Genomic DNA, 19,058 nt, shown 5'->3' on the forward strand with positions numbered 1-19,058 from the left:
TATTTCTCAAACTGCTCAGTGTGGATTCTGAACATTTTTTAATGGATACTAACATCCAAGTAGAAGCAAACACTATCTATAGCAGTATGCATTTAGAACAAAGATGAGTTTGTATAATTTATTTCAGACATAACATGCAAATGGCTAATTTCTCACTGGGACACTTCCTTCGCTACTCACTGATTTCCAGTAACTTCATTGTCTTCTCTAAACCAGTTGGTGTCTGTCTGTCTATAGGCTCACAGGCACCAGAAGCACTTGTATTCCCCAACATCTAGGAATGATAAGTAATCTCTATCTGTGTCTCTTGCGTGAGATGTCCTTGTTATCGTGCCCTTTCAAAACTGAAAATATTCTTATGTTCTGTGCTGGGAATACAAGTACCAGCTAGTTACCTGGCAACCTGTATGAATTAAGAGAAAAGTAAAGTTTATACCTCCTTTTTCCTTAGGGCAATCACAAAACTCATTTGTATCCGCGTTTATGACAGCAGCTGCTCAAAAGAGAACATTAGATGTGCATCCCAGGTTTTTTCCAGCTTATTTTAGAGACTCATTCCACAAGTGATTTTGTGGTGACTGTTCTGAATAGCTATAAATATAGAGGTTTTCATAATCCAAAGCTGAAATTCTCTAAATTGAGCGTGCTATATCTTGAAAGAGAAAATTAAAAAGAATATATTTCATTTACTTTTTGTTGTTACAAAATTCAAACACATGAACAAGATGCGAAATTTTTATTTCAGTGCTTAGCTGCTAACTTCATAAAAAGCATTAAAAGTTCCCTTTAGAACACTCTTGTTTTGCTGGAAGTGCATCATCTAGTCCAGAGGGTTTGCTCTTGATGGTTTAACCACAGGCCTATTGCCATACACCAAACAGTAACTAAAACTGTAACAGCTTCTAGAAGAAGAACAAAATTGCACTTACTTTAGCTTACTGATCCTGGCTTCTGTAGTTTCAGTAAGATTTTTTGTTTCTTCTTTCCACCGATTTGTTGCTTTTTGCTGAGCTACTAACAGTCGTCTAAGTTCAGCAGTAGACTTTTGACTGGTGTCTTCCATTTCCTTAAGTCGAGCTTCATATCCATGTTCCTTCACAGCATGCTCATGCTCCATTGTGCTTATCTAGAAAAAATACAAATTGGGTACAATCAAGTCTCTCAGTTTTTTTACTTTTTTTTGGTAACACTTGAGTTAAATTTACAAACATTTGTTGAAAGCATGTAACATACAATAATTACACTTGTAATTATATGCTCAAATAGATACATGTTCCCAAAGCCAATTTAAGCAAATAGTACAACTGACAATAAAGGATAATGAGCTGCGTATGCTTATTTTTGTAAATAATCTTTATCCTTCTCCCTCGTGTTTCTCCACAGAAAGACGTTTGTTCTTTTTCATCTAGCTAAAATGTGTTAGGACTTTCTTAACTGCATCTAAAATCCTTTGTACATCTGAGGAAAATGAAAGCAAGCAATAAATCTTATCTGTGACTATAGTGGAAGCCTGTCTGATTAAAAGTGAGACAGACAAAGATCTGGTATATGCTTTATAACCACTACCTATCTGTTGCAAGATTCTCATCCTTTGTTTTTAAACTATGTTTGACCAAAGGGTTCTGGAGTTGGAACAAGGTTTCCTATTTAATTTGACTGCTTCCTCTATCTTGTGCAAAGTGGAAACCGGATCTGAGATGGCCCCCATTCCTAACTTGCAAAACTCTTTATTGAAGTCTTCTTCATTGCTGCAGGTTCTTAGATCCCTTTTCAGTACCTTTACACTCCTGGAGTTCAGAGCAGAGGGGAAAGTACCAGATTTACATGTTTAGAAAGCACATCGAGGATCAAAGCTGTTACTCCCCGCAGAAGGCAAAGGTAATATGAATCTGCTGAGGTTACTGTCAATTCATTATCCCACCTGCAGTCTGTTCAGGTGCATTTAATGGAACGTGTTCAAAAAGAACATCCATCTTTCAGCTTATTAACTTGTTTGCAACTGTTCATATAGAAAAATGATCTCTGTCCAGAAAATACAGAACCAAGGTTTGACAACCACAGTATTAAATTACTTATTAGTTACACACTGCTCTGACAACACGGTGGACGTCCAAGTAGAGGAACACTCTGGACTGAAAGTCATACAGATATTCCTGACGCATTACAGACAATAGGTAAATGAAGATCTGCAATGGGAATAAGTGAAATCACTTGAAGGAAAACATGTTATTATTTAATCTATTAATCTTACAAAAAGCAAAGAATATTTGGGATCTTCTTATCAAGCAGAATTTAAATACATGTTAAAATACAATTTTATTAGCAGAGACTGAGTTACCCGATAGATTCTGAGGACACACAGTGCTACAACAAAATTACTTTTAAGCAGAAACCAGGAAGTGTCATTGAAACTTTCATCCTTAATTTAAGCTTTCAATGATTTTCTCTTAGAGCTGCTGCCTTATTAAGCAAATATCGGTCTTACGTTAAAATAAAAATAATATATAAACCACACCTTTATTTTAGCTTTTTGTTGAGCTTCTATGGCCAGTTTTCTCAAACCCTCCATTTCTTTTTGCAATTGTTCATTCTCTTGCTGAAGTTTCAGCCTTTGTTCACTGACAAAGGCACTCTTTTCTCTTTCTGAATCCAGAATGCTTTGCAATTTAGAGATAGCTTCCTGGCAACGAGATTTCTCTTCTTCAGAGCTGAAAGAGAAGAAAAGTCTTGTTGCAACTCAAGAGTTGAACAACTACTGTACTACAGAAAAAAACTATACTGGGACAGATCTTTGGTCTGACCTAGAAGAGCTGTTCCGCTGCTTGTCCCCGAAAGTGTGCATTAGCTCAGTATGCTTAATGGGCTTGACAGCTAGAACTACCCACAACTCCGCAAAGAATTTTATCAAGATGACAGAATTCATAAAACCAATCTAATATCGTAGCAGTCTCAGTAAAATGACAGTGTGAAGCAGCAGATTTTCATTTTTATAACATTTCCAGATCCCCAACTGAGGATCGCTCTGGCGAAGTGACAGGATTTACGATCATCGGAGTACAAATATGACTGAAGCTTCTAGAGAATCCTACAGTTTTCATGTTGAAAATGACAACCTGGTCTAAAAACGTGTACCAGATTGTACTTTTTGCCACTGTATTACTGGAACTGCAATAATGTCTATTAGCTCTGAACACAAACCTGAAATTCAGTATGCTATGTAAACAGTGTTCTGCACGTACCAGGAGATACCACACTGTAGATCAATTTATAAGTAATGTTTCATAGAGTAACTCTTCTTACAAACAGTATTTAAAAATGCAGTAAGATTCCAAATAATATACTCCTATTTTCATTTTTTTGTCAAACAATGCTTGCAGTTCTCATCTTGTAAAGAAAATCTTTCATTCTATAGCGCGTTATCCCCTTTCATTCTTTTATAGTGATTCATAATTGCCCTTGCTTCAGAATTATGGTATCTTGATACTATTCGTGCTACTGGTTAAAAAGATGTGACAAAAACCTAACACATAATCAACAATTTAATTAGTTTTCCATTGTTTTCTATTCCAATTTCTGCAACATCCATTACTTACTTCATTTCCAGTTGTTTCAGCTTATTTTGTGTTGTCTGTAGACTTAGCTGAAGGTCACCTTTCGTAGTTTCTGCAAGTAAATATTTCTGATGCAGTTGCTCTAGTTTTCTATTGTCGGATTCATGTCCTCTGTCTTCCCTGTACATCTGAAGAATAAACTCACATGTAAGATGATCTTACCTCACACTGGTGATTGGCAGTTAGCGCTAACAAGGAGGCTACTCCTCATTTCCAGCGATTTAAAACAAAACTGAATTTCTATCATTGTTGCTGCTACTTGGAAAAAAAGTTCTCAAAGATCTGGCATTCATTTATTTTCTGTCTATTGAGCCTGAGTGTAAGTGGAATATGTACCAACATTCTTTTGGATTGCGTCAAACATCTCACCTTTTACTTTCTACACTTTTCAAAGAACCCTCTTTTTCAGTTTAGTATTACAGCTTTAAAATGCTTTCCAGATTAAAAAAACCACACTAAAGTAATTACATGAAAATTTACAATTATGAAAATCTACTCAAAAAAGAAAATAAGAAAATTAAGGGAACAAAAAACACCATGAAAAATGGGAAAAATCAATATAGCTTTTCCTTCTGAAAAGAGATCTTAAATGTCATGTAAAAATGTGTAAATGCATGCAATTGCCTTACCTTTTCAAGTTCTTCTTCCACTGCTCTCTTTTCTCTAATGGCTCGTTCAATTTGACTCTGTTTTTCTCCACATTCCTATTTTAAAAAGTAATTTTAAAATAAATTTAATAAAAAATTACTCAAAATAAAAATTCAAGTGCCAAAGCCAATAACCAGCCATTGTAAATGTAATTCTTGGTGCTGGTATGAATGTATTTGATTAGCTTTACCTGCTCATTATTTTCTCTATAGGATCAGTCTCATTCACTATAGAATATATATATATATATATATAAACTTATATTCACTAAGACACACAAAATGAAACCTTTTAAAAATAAATTTAATCCATAAATAGGTGCATATGCACCAACCTCTTCTGGTCTCCCACATAATTTGTTACAAATTCGTGGTTCACTCAAGAATATGATGATTGTGATGCACAGACTTTCTCTTAGAATACTTTATCAACTTTCATACACTTCATTTCTATATACCCAACTATAGATAAGCAATACTCAGCTTTCCATCCTTTATTTATTATCTTTTAGAAACACGGATACTGAAGAAAATACACGGGAAGTATTTTCTAGAGCAAACAATCTCCCTGTCAAGATGCTTGTGAACTATGATAAGAATATGCCTAACTCAAGGAATAAAATTACACAAAGAAATGGGTGGATTTGCAGAACTCTATTATTTCATGCAGCCAGGCAAGTTCTCAGTAAGATATGCTTTTATATATATAAAGCAAATTTGTACATTAAAAATGAATTTTCAAAGCAAATATCCTTTACACCTAAATATCAATCTCTGCACTGACTGTTAAGACACTGCACACAGTCACTTTCATCAAGTAGCAAGAAAGATGCTGTATGTTGCATTAATGTCTGGAGACATGCAGGATATAAAGTGCTATGCATTAATAAAGTGTAGTCCTAGACCATTACCCATAAATGATATTTTACTTTACTTACTTTTACCTGAATTTAGTATTTTACTTGATCAACAAAACCTAAGAGTCTCAAATGTTTTGCTATCAAAAATACTTTCATCAGTCACACCATACCATCTGAAGAGCTGAAAGTTCTTCTGTTAGTCGAGAAATCTGCACATTATATTGCTTCTTTGCAGAGTCTACCTGTGATCAAAAACAAAGTCAAACTAAAAAATGAATCCCATGAAGTATTTTTCCATCCTGTTTTTATATGGATGTATATAAACATGAAAATATCTGGGACTACAATGACTGACAAATCTTACTACAAAAACGTTAGAAGAATGTTTATTATCAATCCATACTACTTTAAGTGAGGGCGTTTTGAAAAAAAAGCAGAAAGGAAGACATCACAACAAGGCCTTACAAAAAGAACAGTAAGATTATCAGGGAAGTTGGTGTCCATTAGATGCAAGTTATTTGCAGTTTGCGTAACAGATATTTTTAGATTGCATAACAAAGCATTTTTTAATACCTAAAGAAACATGACAACTCATAGTTTAAAATCTTACTTTTTATGCTTTTGATAGATCCACTTTTACTGAGATAATTTCAAAATAACAAATAGGACATTTCTGAATTTCTAAACTGTGGTAAGTGAATCATTGTCACAACTGGAGTGCTTATCCTAGTTGCTCTTTAGCTCTTGCAACTTCTTCAAATCGTGTATGACATTAAATATTGCAGTTTTACGTAATCCACACAATTTTTGTCATTCTTTCAGGCAACCACCAAACAGAAGGCACAAGCCATCTTTATCCTCATTTTAAAGGCTCTGAAAATTTAGGCAGTATATTCCTGAAACCTCTCGAAACGAAAGGATTGGAAAGAAAAATAACCCTTTTATCCCTATACAGCACCTATGCACATTGTGTCACAATGAAGAAAGTGAAAGGAGGCAAAATCAATTAACAACACTGAAAACTTAGAAACAAGGTAATTGCTTTACACTGTTGTCCACTTGCAACAAAAGACATTGCCAACACATGCCTGTAACAAGTCTTTATTTCCTCTGGAGTTTGCCTTAAAATGAAGTAAGTCTCTTTGACATGCAGCTAATTACTGAGAACCTCCAGGTAGATTAGTCTGCATTTTAACTGCAGATGGGACACAACATGGAGAAAATTAATTTTGAGACTAGTCTTTTATCAGGAGAGCTTCAAGTTTTCATCTGCTCATAACAATAACAAAAGTCATAAAGAGGCTACAACTTTTTTTTTTAGTCATTTCTCTACCGAATTCTGATTTCTAAGTGTGCTGTGATATTGAGCCTTTTGATTGTTAGCTGTATTTGGTAGAAGAGTCTTACTTGCCTAAATGGGGGAATATTTTTAAGTACCGAGATGCCAAAAAAAGGATGGTATAACTTTCAACAGGTCCTATCTTCTGAACATACATGATAAGCTGCCATCAGCAACTTCCAAGATGAGGCCACATATCATAAATTAAATACCTTGATACCAATACAATGCTCAGCCTGTTAACATGCTACCGACCAGAATCTCTCAAATTGAAGTGCCATTCTTTTCATCTTCACAGTGCAGCCTTCTCTATAGAAGTGTCTGCACAGACAACAACGCTTTCGGTTCTTGAGATATTTAAGAATATCATTTACTTTGGAGGAATTTATGTCTAGATAACAAAGCTAAAGAGTATGGTACTGTCAGCATGCTGCCCTGCTACCTATATTTTCAAAACACTTCTAAGAAAATTGCTCACGATGGCCATGTACCATCAACAGCTTTTCACGCTGAGGAAAACCAAAAAATCTTCCCATTCTTTCTAAACATCTAAACTTACTGCCTTTCTAATTCTTGCAGCAGTATCTTCTGCAAGTTGAGACATTTCATCTTTCATTTGTTTGATTTCCTCTTCCTTTTGTTTCTCCCCGAAGAGTGCCTAGAAAGAAATAACAGCAAGATAATATTTCAGTGGTGACATAGTATCTAGCACTGAGAGAAGAAACCACAGTCACTGTTCAAAAAACCTTTTTTCCTTTTTACTTTGGAGTAGCTGACAATAAAACACAACAAAAAAAACAAGAACAGCAGCAACGTTTTGCACTAAATGCACATTCCTGTAAATCAGAACCACACAAAAAGTTAGTGTCAGTAGATGCATTTTTCTATTGAGACTTATTACTGGGACTTTAAGATTTTGGCTGGGCATGGAATTATACAGAAGAAAGCATAGGAACTCAGACCAAAAGGCAGAGCTACTCTACAATGTTCTCATCTGGGGCCAGGATCTGTAATAAAAAAACGCCAACAATGATGCCTACAAGTTTTCTGTTAGGAAACTGAATACCTGTACACACACACCCCCACACCCACACCACACACGTGCCCCTACATATAGCTAAGCATTTTTTATGGTTGATATATTAAATTAATCATCTCCCAGAAAATGAAAAGTAAAGGAATAAATATTTATAAGCAACTAAGGAATGTGTATGCAGTCCCTTTCATGGTGGAAAACAATGAACCGAACAGCTCTTTAGCATAATGAAATGGTGAGAATTACAGAAAAAGGTGTAGCACAGAACTCTTCCTCTGGAGGATGTAAGAAAGCTACTGATGTTAAAGTATAATAGGAGATACTGGTCTGAAAAGATTACAGAATATAGAATTCTCGATGGGCAAGATAAAAAATCCTAGGTGGCACATAGAGAATATGGAGATAGATAAAGGGAGAACGACATAAAAACGTCCCTATTGGATAATATAAATTCAGCCTATAGAAGGTTACTCACTTCAGGCAGTAACATGCCACTTCATCAGTCATACTCTCTTTTACTGCTCCCATTCAATTCAGCTTTGTCTTTGTATTTTATTTCTCAAACTAGTCTTTTAAGATTCATCTGATGTCTTTTTGTAAGCTTAGCTTTGTGTGCTTTATAATGTTAACATAACAGAAGCAGCATTATTGTGACAGGCTGTTACCCCCTCAAATCTCTTACAGAGCAGGGAAAAACCTCTGTGCATACAGTTTAAAACACAAAGAGTTAACTAGTATGTATATTATACTGCATTTTTTTTATCCTGTTCATTAATAAAACTTCCTGGTTTAAAAAATTAAGGATGTTTTAGCCAGAGCAGGAAATTAACAAGTGTCTGTGAATTACAGTTTATTCTTACTACAGTATTTATTCTTATTCAGTATTAATCTAAACTGTTACCTCTAACAAGCCACTTATTTATCTGTTACTGTTCACTTACTGTCTTAGAGATGCAATTTACATCACAATAATTTTTACTGGGCCACTTCTTTCTGTCAACTTCACGTGAGTTCATAGCAAGTGGCATCAAATGATCTGCTGAACTACTTTTGGATGAAAAATAGTGTTCTAACACTGCTCTGATGTACTAATACTCAGTAGACTGGAAATGTGATTTATACTCCCTACCAGTAATTTTCAAATGAAAGAGCATTTTCTGGTTTTTCAACACTAAAAAAATGACTCTATTTTTACCTTTCATTCTTCATATTCTTCCCACTATCAGGCTGTAGGAGAATGCTGTTAAGGATCAAAATTTCTTACTAAGAAAAAGGAACTGACAAGTCCAAAGGTGGCCATCAAGAGCTGGAGGATGTAAAACTTCATTTTTCACCCCTTTCTGAACCAGAGCCTAATCGGTAAAGCAAATTATAGAGGATCAGTTCATAAAGCAAATGAGATGCAGAAATTTATAAGGAAATAACGAGAAGGAAAAGATGCCACCAAAGGGTTCCTAAATGCCTACAAATATATGGGAAGAAAGACTATAACAAGATGATAATCATCTTCTGTATAACAAGAAGAATCACAGACGTTTACTTACAGTAATGACCAGAACCCTAAGCTTTGTCAATTATTTTAATCTATTCTGGTAGCAGGATCTCTTTAAAGAAGTTAGTTCCTTTTTCTGTCAGTAAAAACAAGGCAGGTCTGCCTCCTTTGGCACAGAACTGAAATCAGCAAGAGCAATGCTAACTTTAATATTCCAAAAGTTAAAACTAAAAAGCTAGATTAGATATTCAGGAGGCTCCTCAAGTTTGAAAAGCAACTTTAAACTAGAAAGGAGCATTTATCTCCTTTACTGCACAGCAGTTCAACATGTTAGCCCAAACAGAAGCAATTCTAAGACTCTCCACTTATTCCCACAAATATCAACTTGAACTAAGGCTTAGCATTAAATAACAAAGAACTCATATTAGACAAAAATTTACCAAGGCCTGTATCCCACCCTCCTAAAGGGGCAAACAGCAGATACTTCAGGAAAGTTAAAAACTGGGAAAACAGGGTGACTGTTTTTTTTGATCAATAGACACATCAAGACTTGCTGGATTAGAGCCTGTTCTTTAGGAAGTTACTGGATTGTCCTGTCATGAATTTGACTGTTTTCATATCTGTACTTTTGGCATACACATCATCCCATGACAGTTTAATCACATATTGCATATAAAATTTGTTTTAAGGCCTCTTCACATGTCTAGTTTTCTTTGTTGACTCCTCCTGCACTTTCCTTATTCTCCTATGTCTTGCCTGAAATGGGCTCATGAAAACTGCACATGAAGGTGTTTAAAGGCATCTTTATTTTTAACTCTCATTCTGAACATTCTATTCACTGTATTGAGTACCACTGAAGACTGCGTGAATGCATTCTTAAGAGACATTCACACCATCTCCTAAACTGTTTTTTGACTGTTAAGACTAAATACAGCACCCAGTATGGCACATTTGAGTTTCTTCTTCCATTTTATAAGACACTAATAAACATCTTTGCACTTTTTTCCCCAGCTGTAGGCTTCACCCACTCATTACTCAGTCACTTTTCCATATTTCTTCTGAATAATTAGGATCCGAACACAGAACTCACTCTCTTGGTGACCACACAACAAAAAAGTCCTTTAGTCTTAGCTCTTCTTTCCTAACCATTAATAAGTTATACATTCATAACAGGACCTTTACTCTGACAGCCCGATTTGTTTATAAGTATTCAATAAGAAACCCTGTCAGAAATTTTTGAAAATTCACATTCTGGTACAGTATTATCACTTAGATCACCTTTATCCAGGCACTCAGCATATTCTTTGAAATGCAGACTGTATGACAAGTCAAAGTAATGTATAGTCATATCACAGTTTACTGTCTTACACATTACTTATTTTAGTACAACAGACATAAAAGAGGCTTGGTTGTGTATGCATGTATGCCTCTAAGAATACATAATCAGGCACTTCACAACTGTAAGCGATGAAAAGTATTCTAATATCTAAGAAATATCTTCATCCATTGCCTTACCTGACTTTTTTGTAGATTAGCTTCTTCTAAGAGCTGTATGCAATCTTGGACTTTTGCAACAGCATCATACTTCTCCCTTTCTAGATTAGCATACTTTGTCTGAAGCTCTCTGATTTGTTTCTCCAGGGCTGTTCTTTCTGTTCTCAACTGTTCAGCGTCTTGGACAGTAACACGTAATCTATAAGACAGTAATAATTTTACTCATTTAACAATAAGATGCTAAATTAAGACACTAATTATTTGAAACTAAATTAACAGGAAGTATTTATTCATAAGTTGCCAAAACTGCATTCCTGGTTTTCTGCTTGTTTTTGAACAGTGTCTTTGAGTTTAATATTCATTGAGTCCTAGAAAGAAACAGAATTAAAGGAGTTAACTCAGATATCTAATCTCAAAAGATCCTTAGAAGAATGTTGCTATCCTGGGATGCATCACTGAAAACGTTCTATATTAAAGCAGAATAGAACAGCCCCAGAAGGAATAAAGTTTTCCTCTGTGGAGGAAATGGAATAATTGGATGTGGGCAATGAAGTTGCAGCCATACCATTAGAACAAGAAAACCACTGATAATTTTACAACAGCTCAGGAGTTCTTATTGTTTAATTATGATTGCCAGTATTGGCAGGCAGGAGAAAGGGCAAGAGAGTCTCAGAGGTATCCTCAAAAACATCTCAGAAAGTTCCACAAGAGCCGCTGGTTCAATAAAGTGCACGGTTCTAAATATCCGTAGTGAGTACTCTGGCAACACTTGGGCTGCCTTTTCACACAGCCATGCTTTTTTAAATTTTTTTTTAACTTTCTAACATGTTTGTGATAAAAACATACAAAGGCAACCACTCTATTTTTGTAGAACCAAAGCAGAAGTATTGTAGAACCAAACGCTTACAGAAAATAATAAGACTAGCTAATTCCTTAAGACATTCTAAAATAAACTGAAGAGCCTCCACAATGCTTAGGCCAGGGAAATTAATCCAGTAGAGGTAGCCACACAAGCCTGGGCAACTCCTCAAGGCAGTACTTGACCACATAGTCACAAGGTTGGTTATTTGGTTTCTAGAGTTATTGAAGAATTTGCTAATCACGCTCACAAGGCTGCGACCAAGAAGGGAAGATGAACAGTCACACAATTATTTCAATAAGAAATATACAAATTCTTCTTAGCTATCAGGTCGTTTGACTAATGTTAATAATTCAACAACTGTTCGTGACACTTCAATCAAAATCACTGTGCCCAGCTAAGTGTGGTATCCTTGGAAAGTGAAGGGAGAAAAAAAAATTCCACAGAAGAACCTGATTATGTCATAGATCTTCCAGTAGATAGTGCAGGAATTAAAGTTCCACTCCTTAGCAGGTATTCAAACTACTTTTGTAACTAGCATTTATTGTTAAGTGTGCTTTAACGGTTTTATTACATAATCCTTTTAGTATAAAGATTGCTGAACTAAAACCTGAAACCAAATCTTATTTAACATGGAAAGAAATGTCTGTATTCACCTCAAAGTCAGCTACTTTACATAAACATTTTCAAATTTCAGTGTGAATGTTTTTCTTTAGAACGCTGCCTAAAGCTAATGAGAATTGAATAACTAGAATTTATGCGCTAGAATGAAAAATACACGCCTCATTTTGTCAAGTGGTCTGTTTTATCATTTTAAAGACACTGAAATCAAAAGCTGTTCTGAAAGGCTGCAGCATAGAACAAATAAGGTAAGAGAGCACCCAAGCATAAGATACCTGTGTTTTGAGAAAACAGAACTGCTCAGAAACACAAAACCAAGAAGCTGAAAGGTAGGCAATATTTTATCTCACTTGCATGTATCCTGTTATTAACACCCAGTGAGCTATCTTTACCTTGCTTCTAATTGTTTTATACTAGACTGCATTTGCTGCAAGCGTTTGTCAGATGCTGTTTCTCTTTGCTGGGCAGATACCACGTCTTCTTCCTAGAAAGAATATACGTATTATCCAGTCATCATCTGAGCTTCCCTGAACAAAATAAAGATATACTAACATAAAACAAGTTAGAGAACAAATTGCGATTAATTTAACGTCAGCATTCAGATAACTGACAAGTCATTCAATTACAACAGAAGATTATTCCTTTCTCTAGAATACCTTTCTCTCCAATTGGCCTTGAAGCTTCTCTGTCAATCTGGTCATTTCATCAACCTTAGCATTTGCTGTCCGCCCATCTATTTTGGCTTGCCTGTACAAAGAAAACAGTCTATGAATTACATTTCAATTATCATCGGGGAAAACCCCAACTCCATTACAACTTTGTTGAAATAGCTGTGAAGGGCAGTCAGATTTCATAATACTGTTCTACAGGGCAGAAAAGCTTCTTACTATGTGGCACAGTGAGAGAGGAATACCAAATTCATTAAACAATTGTCTTGTGGAAATTACATCTTACAGATAGCTTAACAAGAAGGTGTTTGTGTTGATTAAATATTTGGGATAAATAATTGGCCAGAGATACTTAATAGAGAATTTTTTTTCAGAATTAGATTTCACTTTTTAAAGCAAATTGTTTAGGAATTGAAAAAAAATCATTAACCACTTCTGAAGAATTTAAATGATGTGTTTGTGATCCAAAGAGGTTTGACAAGCTGAAACAGCAAAGGAAAAAAATAAAAAAAAAGGACTAGTTAATGAATTGGACTTTCTCCTCAGTAGAAAAGCTCATTGAAATGAGCGACCCTCCTACTTCTCTGACTTGGGAACAGGAAGACAGAGAGAGTCCTTCACCTGGGGTGTAACCTAATTATTCAGGCTGCATGTTAGGCTAAATTTAAAGACCAATGATTGAATGTATGATAAAGTTAAAAAAGAGCAAACATATTTGATAAGCTAATGCAAACTGGAGCACTAATAGCCATGAAAGAAGCTAGAAAATGTTTAATACTGTTAAATATCAACGTCAAGCAAAAATTCCTTATAGAAATAATTTTGATTAATGGCTTAAAAAACAAGAGCATATTATATGAAAATCTAAAGCAAAATATACACGATCCCAGCAATTTTACAGCAAATACTTAATTTCAGCTTAAACAGGAAAGCTAATTTTGTTATAATTTCTTTAAAAAGCAAAAGCAAAGAGAACAACATTATTCCCAGACACATGGTTCTCATCGCAGGTCCAAAACTTTGACCTTACTCCATACGAATCACGCACCTTTCTCCTACAAAAAGTACTGTTAAGTTTATGAGGACATTAAGTTGCTTCCCCCAAAATATTTAAAATGTGCTGTAAACCAAAACAAAATAAAAACTAAAAACTCAAAACCCAGCATAAGAAGGCAAAAATAAGAAAAATAACACAAAGAGGTCATAAAACTCAGAACAGCTTAAGTATTAAAAATGCATTTTAATGATCAAATTCAGATTCAGATCATATTCAGACGTGTGTGTTTAAGAGGCAAAAAATTGATTCTGAAGAGCTGCTTTTATTCTTCACTTCACTTAACATAATCTTGGCAAGTTATCACTGTTTAAAAGCTTTAGGATTCTGAAATGCAGATACCTGCCCTAGCAATCCCAAATTTCCATCTTAGCAGTGCCAACAGAGCTTTGAAACACTATAGCACTAATAAATGTTTTAATAAAAATTCTAGTGTATAAATAAGTGAAGTCTGTTCACACCTCAATTCTCTATCGAAATGCATCAAATATTACACTGTTTCCACGCATGGCAGATTATGACCCTATAATAGCTAGCGTAATAGTATATAAATAGTATGTAAATAGTACAGTGTAACTGTACATTTTCTATTGAGATTATGTTAACACTGATGAGAAGCAATGGCTCAGTTCTCAAGCACTTCTTAGGCTGTTTTTGCCCAAATTTCAATTTTTTATTTTGGGTAAGGTCAGCTTCTAATCCAAAGAATAAAAGCTACTATCATCCTGAAAATAACTTTTGGCAGAACTCTTAATTTTGTCTTCTTTTTCTCAGATTATTTGCCAAAAGTTAATCTCGCAGTCTTCCTTTAGGCATACATACTGGAGCAATGACAATACGTCAGGAGCACGTTTAAAGTGTTTTATGGATACATATGTCAGATTGTATACTTGGCTATATATTAATCTTAAAATACCTAAAATTTATCAACACACATTTATAAATTTAGCAATATCAAAAGTTCCAAGATTACACTCAATCTAGGCCATACAAACCTAAATCAGAAATCTAGTGTTCTGAAATGAGAAGGTGACTATTCCAGCCCTGTGGATACTTAGATGGAAGTCTAAATTCACTCACAATTTCATTATTTATAAAAGAGCAACTAATCAAAAATGTGCATATATATTTGGGCAGGTGTGAGTAAAAGTTCAGCACAAGATGATCCACTGGCTTTCAGTCAGTCCCAGGGACTTCTACCTTTTAATATACCTTTTTCCTCAAGCAGTTTAAGCAGAAAACATGCACTTCCCTTCTACCATCCGTGCTCAGTTATATAGACAGTTATACAGATCCTTGTGTGTGCGCGTGGCTATGAATCAAAGCATTTGGCCATTTCGGTTGTCACGCCATATTCTAAATTATTTGATCAAAGTGGAATAATTAAGGAAATCATCATGTTTGTAATTTTGACAAAAACATAAGGAAATTATAACATCTGTAATTTTGACAAAAACACTCAACTGGCTGCTCAACTACAACCTGAATAATTTTAAGTTGGGGGGGGCTTTTTTAATTGTTTGTTTTTAATCAAAACCACTGAGTGTTAGAAATGCAATTATAACCTGAATGTTGACAGCATTTATTGAATGTCTAAAATAGGTTCAGTTAGTGCTAATTCCTTTCATACCCACTTATTACATGAGTCAATGTAAGCATGTCAATGTAAGACCAAGGATTTACAGATGAATGAGACACCAAACCAGGAATTCAATACACTAATACCCTCTGCAAGGAAAGAAATTCCAAAAAAGTAGGGATATGAAAATGTTCTTCTTTCCCTTTTAAGAATTAAATAGTAGCATGCACAAGCAAATTGCATGTGATGACCAAGTTTGGAAATACTTTATTTTAGCAAATACCCTGAATATCACCTTAATTTTAATTGCTTGTCACATTATCCTTCTCCAAAACGCATGATTTTTGGAAATAGTTTTTCCATGGAAAAATCTTGGCTAATAAAAATGAGAGGTGCTAACAAGTACCTCTCAAAAACACATCTTCAGTAATTGAGGTAACTTGGCATTTGTAAGCAAGTTATGGTCCTAAGTTTATTGTACAAAGGAAATCTAAAAATAAACATGGTTTAAAACAAAATTCTTCTAGTAAATAAGCCATAACATACCAGGTAGGGGGTGAAAGCTTAATGCTAGAAGCAGCTAATTTTTATTGCTGTAACAGCAAGAAAGTTTGGATACAACCCATCTTGAAAAAATGACCAATTTTTAAGATGGTTATTAAATATTCAACAGTGACCAATATTCAGTGCTAATGAATCTGTTCATTCACTCTAAACCTGTATCTTTTACTGTGGGTATTGTGACACAGTAACTTTAAGATCTACGAACAGTACAACCAGACACATTAAACAGATGACGAAATCTATATAACACCCAATCTTTACAGTGCTAAGCACATAGCATTACAACAGACATCAGTTGCTCTTCATGTAGTATGTTGTGTGGGTTTGGAAGAGAGAGTCGGAATGCAGCTGTTTTTTCTTGGAGGGATAAAATCAGTATCAGCATGTCTTCAGCCAATCTAAGTTTCTAGATACCATGATAACCTGCAAAGGCTGCATGCAAATGTGAGTGCATGAACACACGCGCATGTACACACAGGGCCATCTTTAACTGTTTACATAAAAATGGAAATTATTTTTACTATTTTGGGGGTGATGTTCTTTAAAATCAAAAGATAAAACTAAAACATCACAGCAGTCCAACCATATTAAATATTTCAATCACAGTATCAAAGGAAATTGCAATCACTAAAATCAAAGGAAAATGTAATAATTAAACCAAAACATAAGTACACCATAAACTTTAAGCTTACAAACTTAAAAGTTTATTTTAAAAAGCTTATTTAAAGCTCTAGGTAATACTATACAAAAAAAATCACTGGTTGATAATGAACCCATTTCCTTTTTATCGTCAGTCCACAAATCCACTGTTTACTGAAATTAAATTTAGTTTGACCTCAACCATCACTAATTAGAAGAGTTAACAGATACAGTAAACTGGCATTGAACAGACTTTGGCTGTAAATACAAATAGTAATGAAATTGTGTTGCAGGTATTTTTATCATTTTCCTTGATATACTTCAGGAATATAATTAACATTTCTCTTACCTCTAACTTCCAAAGAGCCCATGGTTTAGAGCTCTTCATTGAGAAACAGTGAATGAAAATTTTATTAAAACCACTGAAACTTGAAACTACTTTGAATATTCACATTTCAGAACTGTAATGAGTCATTATGTAACTGGATTTTGAGCAAATTGTATTCTAATGAAAACCTATCTTCAAAGAGAATTTTGTTGTGATACTCACACCGTGCTGCTTTTAAAATCGTAGGTCAAACATTGAATACTTCAGGAAAGAGCTGAAACAAACACCACTAACTGGAAATATCTACCCTAACACTAATGATGCACACATTTCTAATAAACTTAAGAGGCATTAACTGAAAGCATTGTAACTATCGCTATCAAGTCAGTTTGCAGTACAAACAAGGCTCATGATACAGCAGCAAGTTAGAAAAAGCTATAGAAAAGATATTTAATAATTTTTTTAATTGCCTGGTTTATACCTCAGTTGTTTTCGTAGCTGCTCTAGTTCCATATTCTGTTCTGTTACAGTTTTCAGAAACTGTTGATTGCTCTGCAAAATAAGGAGATATTTGTAACATGTTATTTATTGTATTGAAAAATGTTATATATTCAGAATTGTTGTAGGGCATTTCTACAGAATATAATACCATAAAAAAAGCCAATAAGGTCTACCTAACACTGTGGCTTGTCTCCAAGTGCCAAGGTTTAGGCAGAGTATTTTAGAAAGGCAAATGCAGAGTGATGTTACCTAATCCTCCCCTTCTTTCCACATATTTTGGTACTGCAAGAACTTCCTGAGATGAGAATTGCAATAGCTCAGGCCTACCATCTGCATTCCCATCTCGTTTAGGTGTCTAGAACACCTTGTGACAGTGAATACCAGAGTAGAACACATATTGCTGGAAAGAATTCCTTTCTTTTAGAGACAAGAAACAATGACCAATTGCTCCTCCTTCATTTTCTCTCCTAATAATTGCTAATACTCTTCTTGGTTTTTTGACTATTGCTAAGAATTGTTTTCAGACACTTCCTACTTCTGAAACACCTATTCTGAGTGGTAACAGATTCAAGACCATCACAGAGTACTCAAAGGGAAAGCTCCCTCTTGCCCACATGCATTATTTTGTTTTTGTTAATACCAGCAAAACATCTGATAACGTTGACTCAGATGCTCAACATTGTAAGATCTTTCTGCAAATTTCTGCAGTTTATTTTAGTTTTCACTACCCTAAATAGTTTAACATCAGTAGTGAACACTGTTGCCTCAATACTGAATCTCATTTCCGTAACATTTATAAATATGCTGAACAACTCTAACCTGAGCACATGTAGGAAACACAGCTGTTTTACCACAATGAAAAACCTGAGTAATTACTCTGTCTCTTCACTTCCAAGTTTTCAGTCTGTTAGTTCAAGAAAGGGCATGCTTTTTTATCCCATGACATCTTTATGCCTTTGGTAACAGCCTTTGCCAAATGTTTTTTGGATAATGCAAACAAATGGATTACCATTATCTCAACATCATCTGTTTCATCTCTTTCAAAGAGCTCACCTATTTCACTCTCTCCTCTCCACATCATCTCTTTACAGTTTTATGATTTTAAGCATTCAGTGATTCTGGCTTTTTGAGGTACCTACTACTGATTTGCTTGTAACAGCAGATCATTCCGTAACTTCCAAATCCTCAGCAAAACTGCTTTACAAGCTCATAATTGTATTTGCTTGAGATTGCTTTCAGAGAGCAACCCCCCCATAATTATCTTTAGTATCTATCTTTAGAGAATAATTACTTTTGAGAGCGTTACTAACTACGTAAGGCAAAAGTTCCTCTCTGAATGCATTATTTTGCTTTTATTAATACTACTGAAATAACTCGTAAACAGGACAGCTACTTGCAAGACACAGTTCTGTAGTAATCTGCAATATACTACTTAACATTGGTAAGAGGTTGACTGGAATATTGTACTATTTCCAGCACCGCAGTTCAAGAATGATGACACAGTTGGAAAGAATTTAAAGGTGAGCAAGGAGAATGAGTAGACATCTCAAAAACATTGTCAAAGAACATTTAAAAACTTGACTTGCTTGAACAGAATAGAAAAAACGGGGAAAGGGAAAAGATGGCGCTATAAAAGTTTTCAATAGCAGAGGCACCATGACAAATAACGTAGTAATCTTTCCTTCATGCCCACAGTAGTTCACACCAAAGAAACAGGCTTATATTTTAACAAGAGGTCAGATGTGAGGAAAAAAGGTGTGATAAAG

At 34.8% G+C, this 19,058-nt stretch overlaps 1 protein-coding gene across 2 annotated transcripts in view; it reads right to left on the bottom strand.

The window, feature by feature from the left end:
- SCLT1 (sodium channel and clathrin linker 1) overlaps nucleotides 1-19,058 on the bottom strand; it is a 46,327-nt gene that overhangs the window by 13,290 nt on the left and 13,979 nt on the right. For both annotated transcript variants that reach the window (XM_054202638.1, XM_054202640.1), the window contains exons 9-18: nucleotides 17,273-17,343; nucleotides 12,616-12,706; nucleotides 12,352-12,443; nucleotides 10,501-10,678; nucleotides 7,017-7,115; nucleotides 5,289-5,360; nucleotides 4,241-4,315; nucleotides 3,594-3,739; nucleotides 2,516-2,708; nucleotides 930-1,126 (exon numbers count right to left, since the gene is read on the bottom strand). In XM_054202638.1, coding sequence (XP_054058613.1) covers nucleotides 930-1,126; nucleotides 2,516-2,708; nucleotides 3,594-3,739; nucleotides 4,241-4,315; nucleotides 5,289-5,360; nucleotides 7,017-7,115; nucleotides 10,501-10,678; nucleotides 12,352-12,443; nucleotides 12,616-12,706; nucleotides 17,273-17,343 — 1,214 coding nt within the window. The remainder of the gene's footprint in view (nucleotides 1-929; nucleotides 1,127-2,515; nucleotides 2,709-3,593; nucleotides 3,740-4,240; nucleotides 4,316-5,288; nucleotides 5,361-7,016; nucleotides 7,116-10,500; nucleotides 10,679-12,351; nucleotides 12,444-12,615; nucleotides 12,707-17,272; nucleotides 17,344-19,058) is intronic.

Source organism: Rissa tridactyla, chromosome 5 (assembly GCF_028500815.1).
Source record: "Rissa tridactyla isolate bRisTri1 chromosome 5, bRisTri1.patW.cur.20221130, whole genome shotgun sequence".
Classification (NCBI taxonomy): domain Eukaryota; kingdom Metazoa; phylum Chordata; class Aves; order Charadriiformes; family Laridae; genus Rissa; species Rissa tridactyla.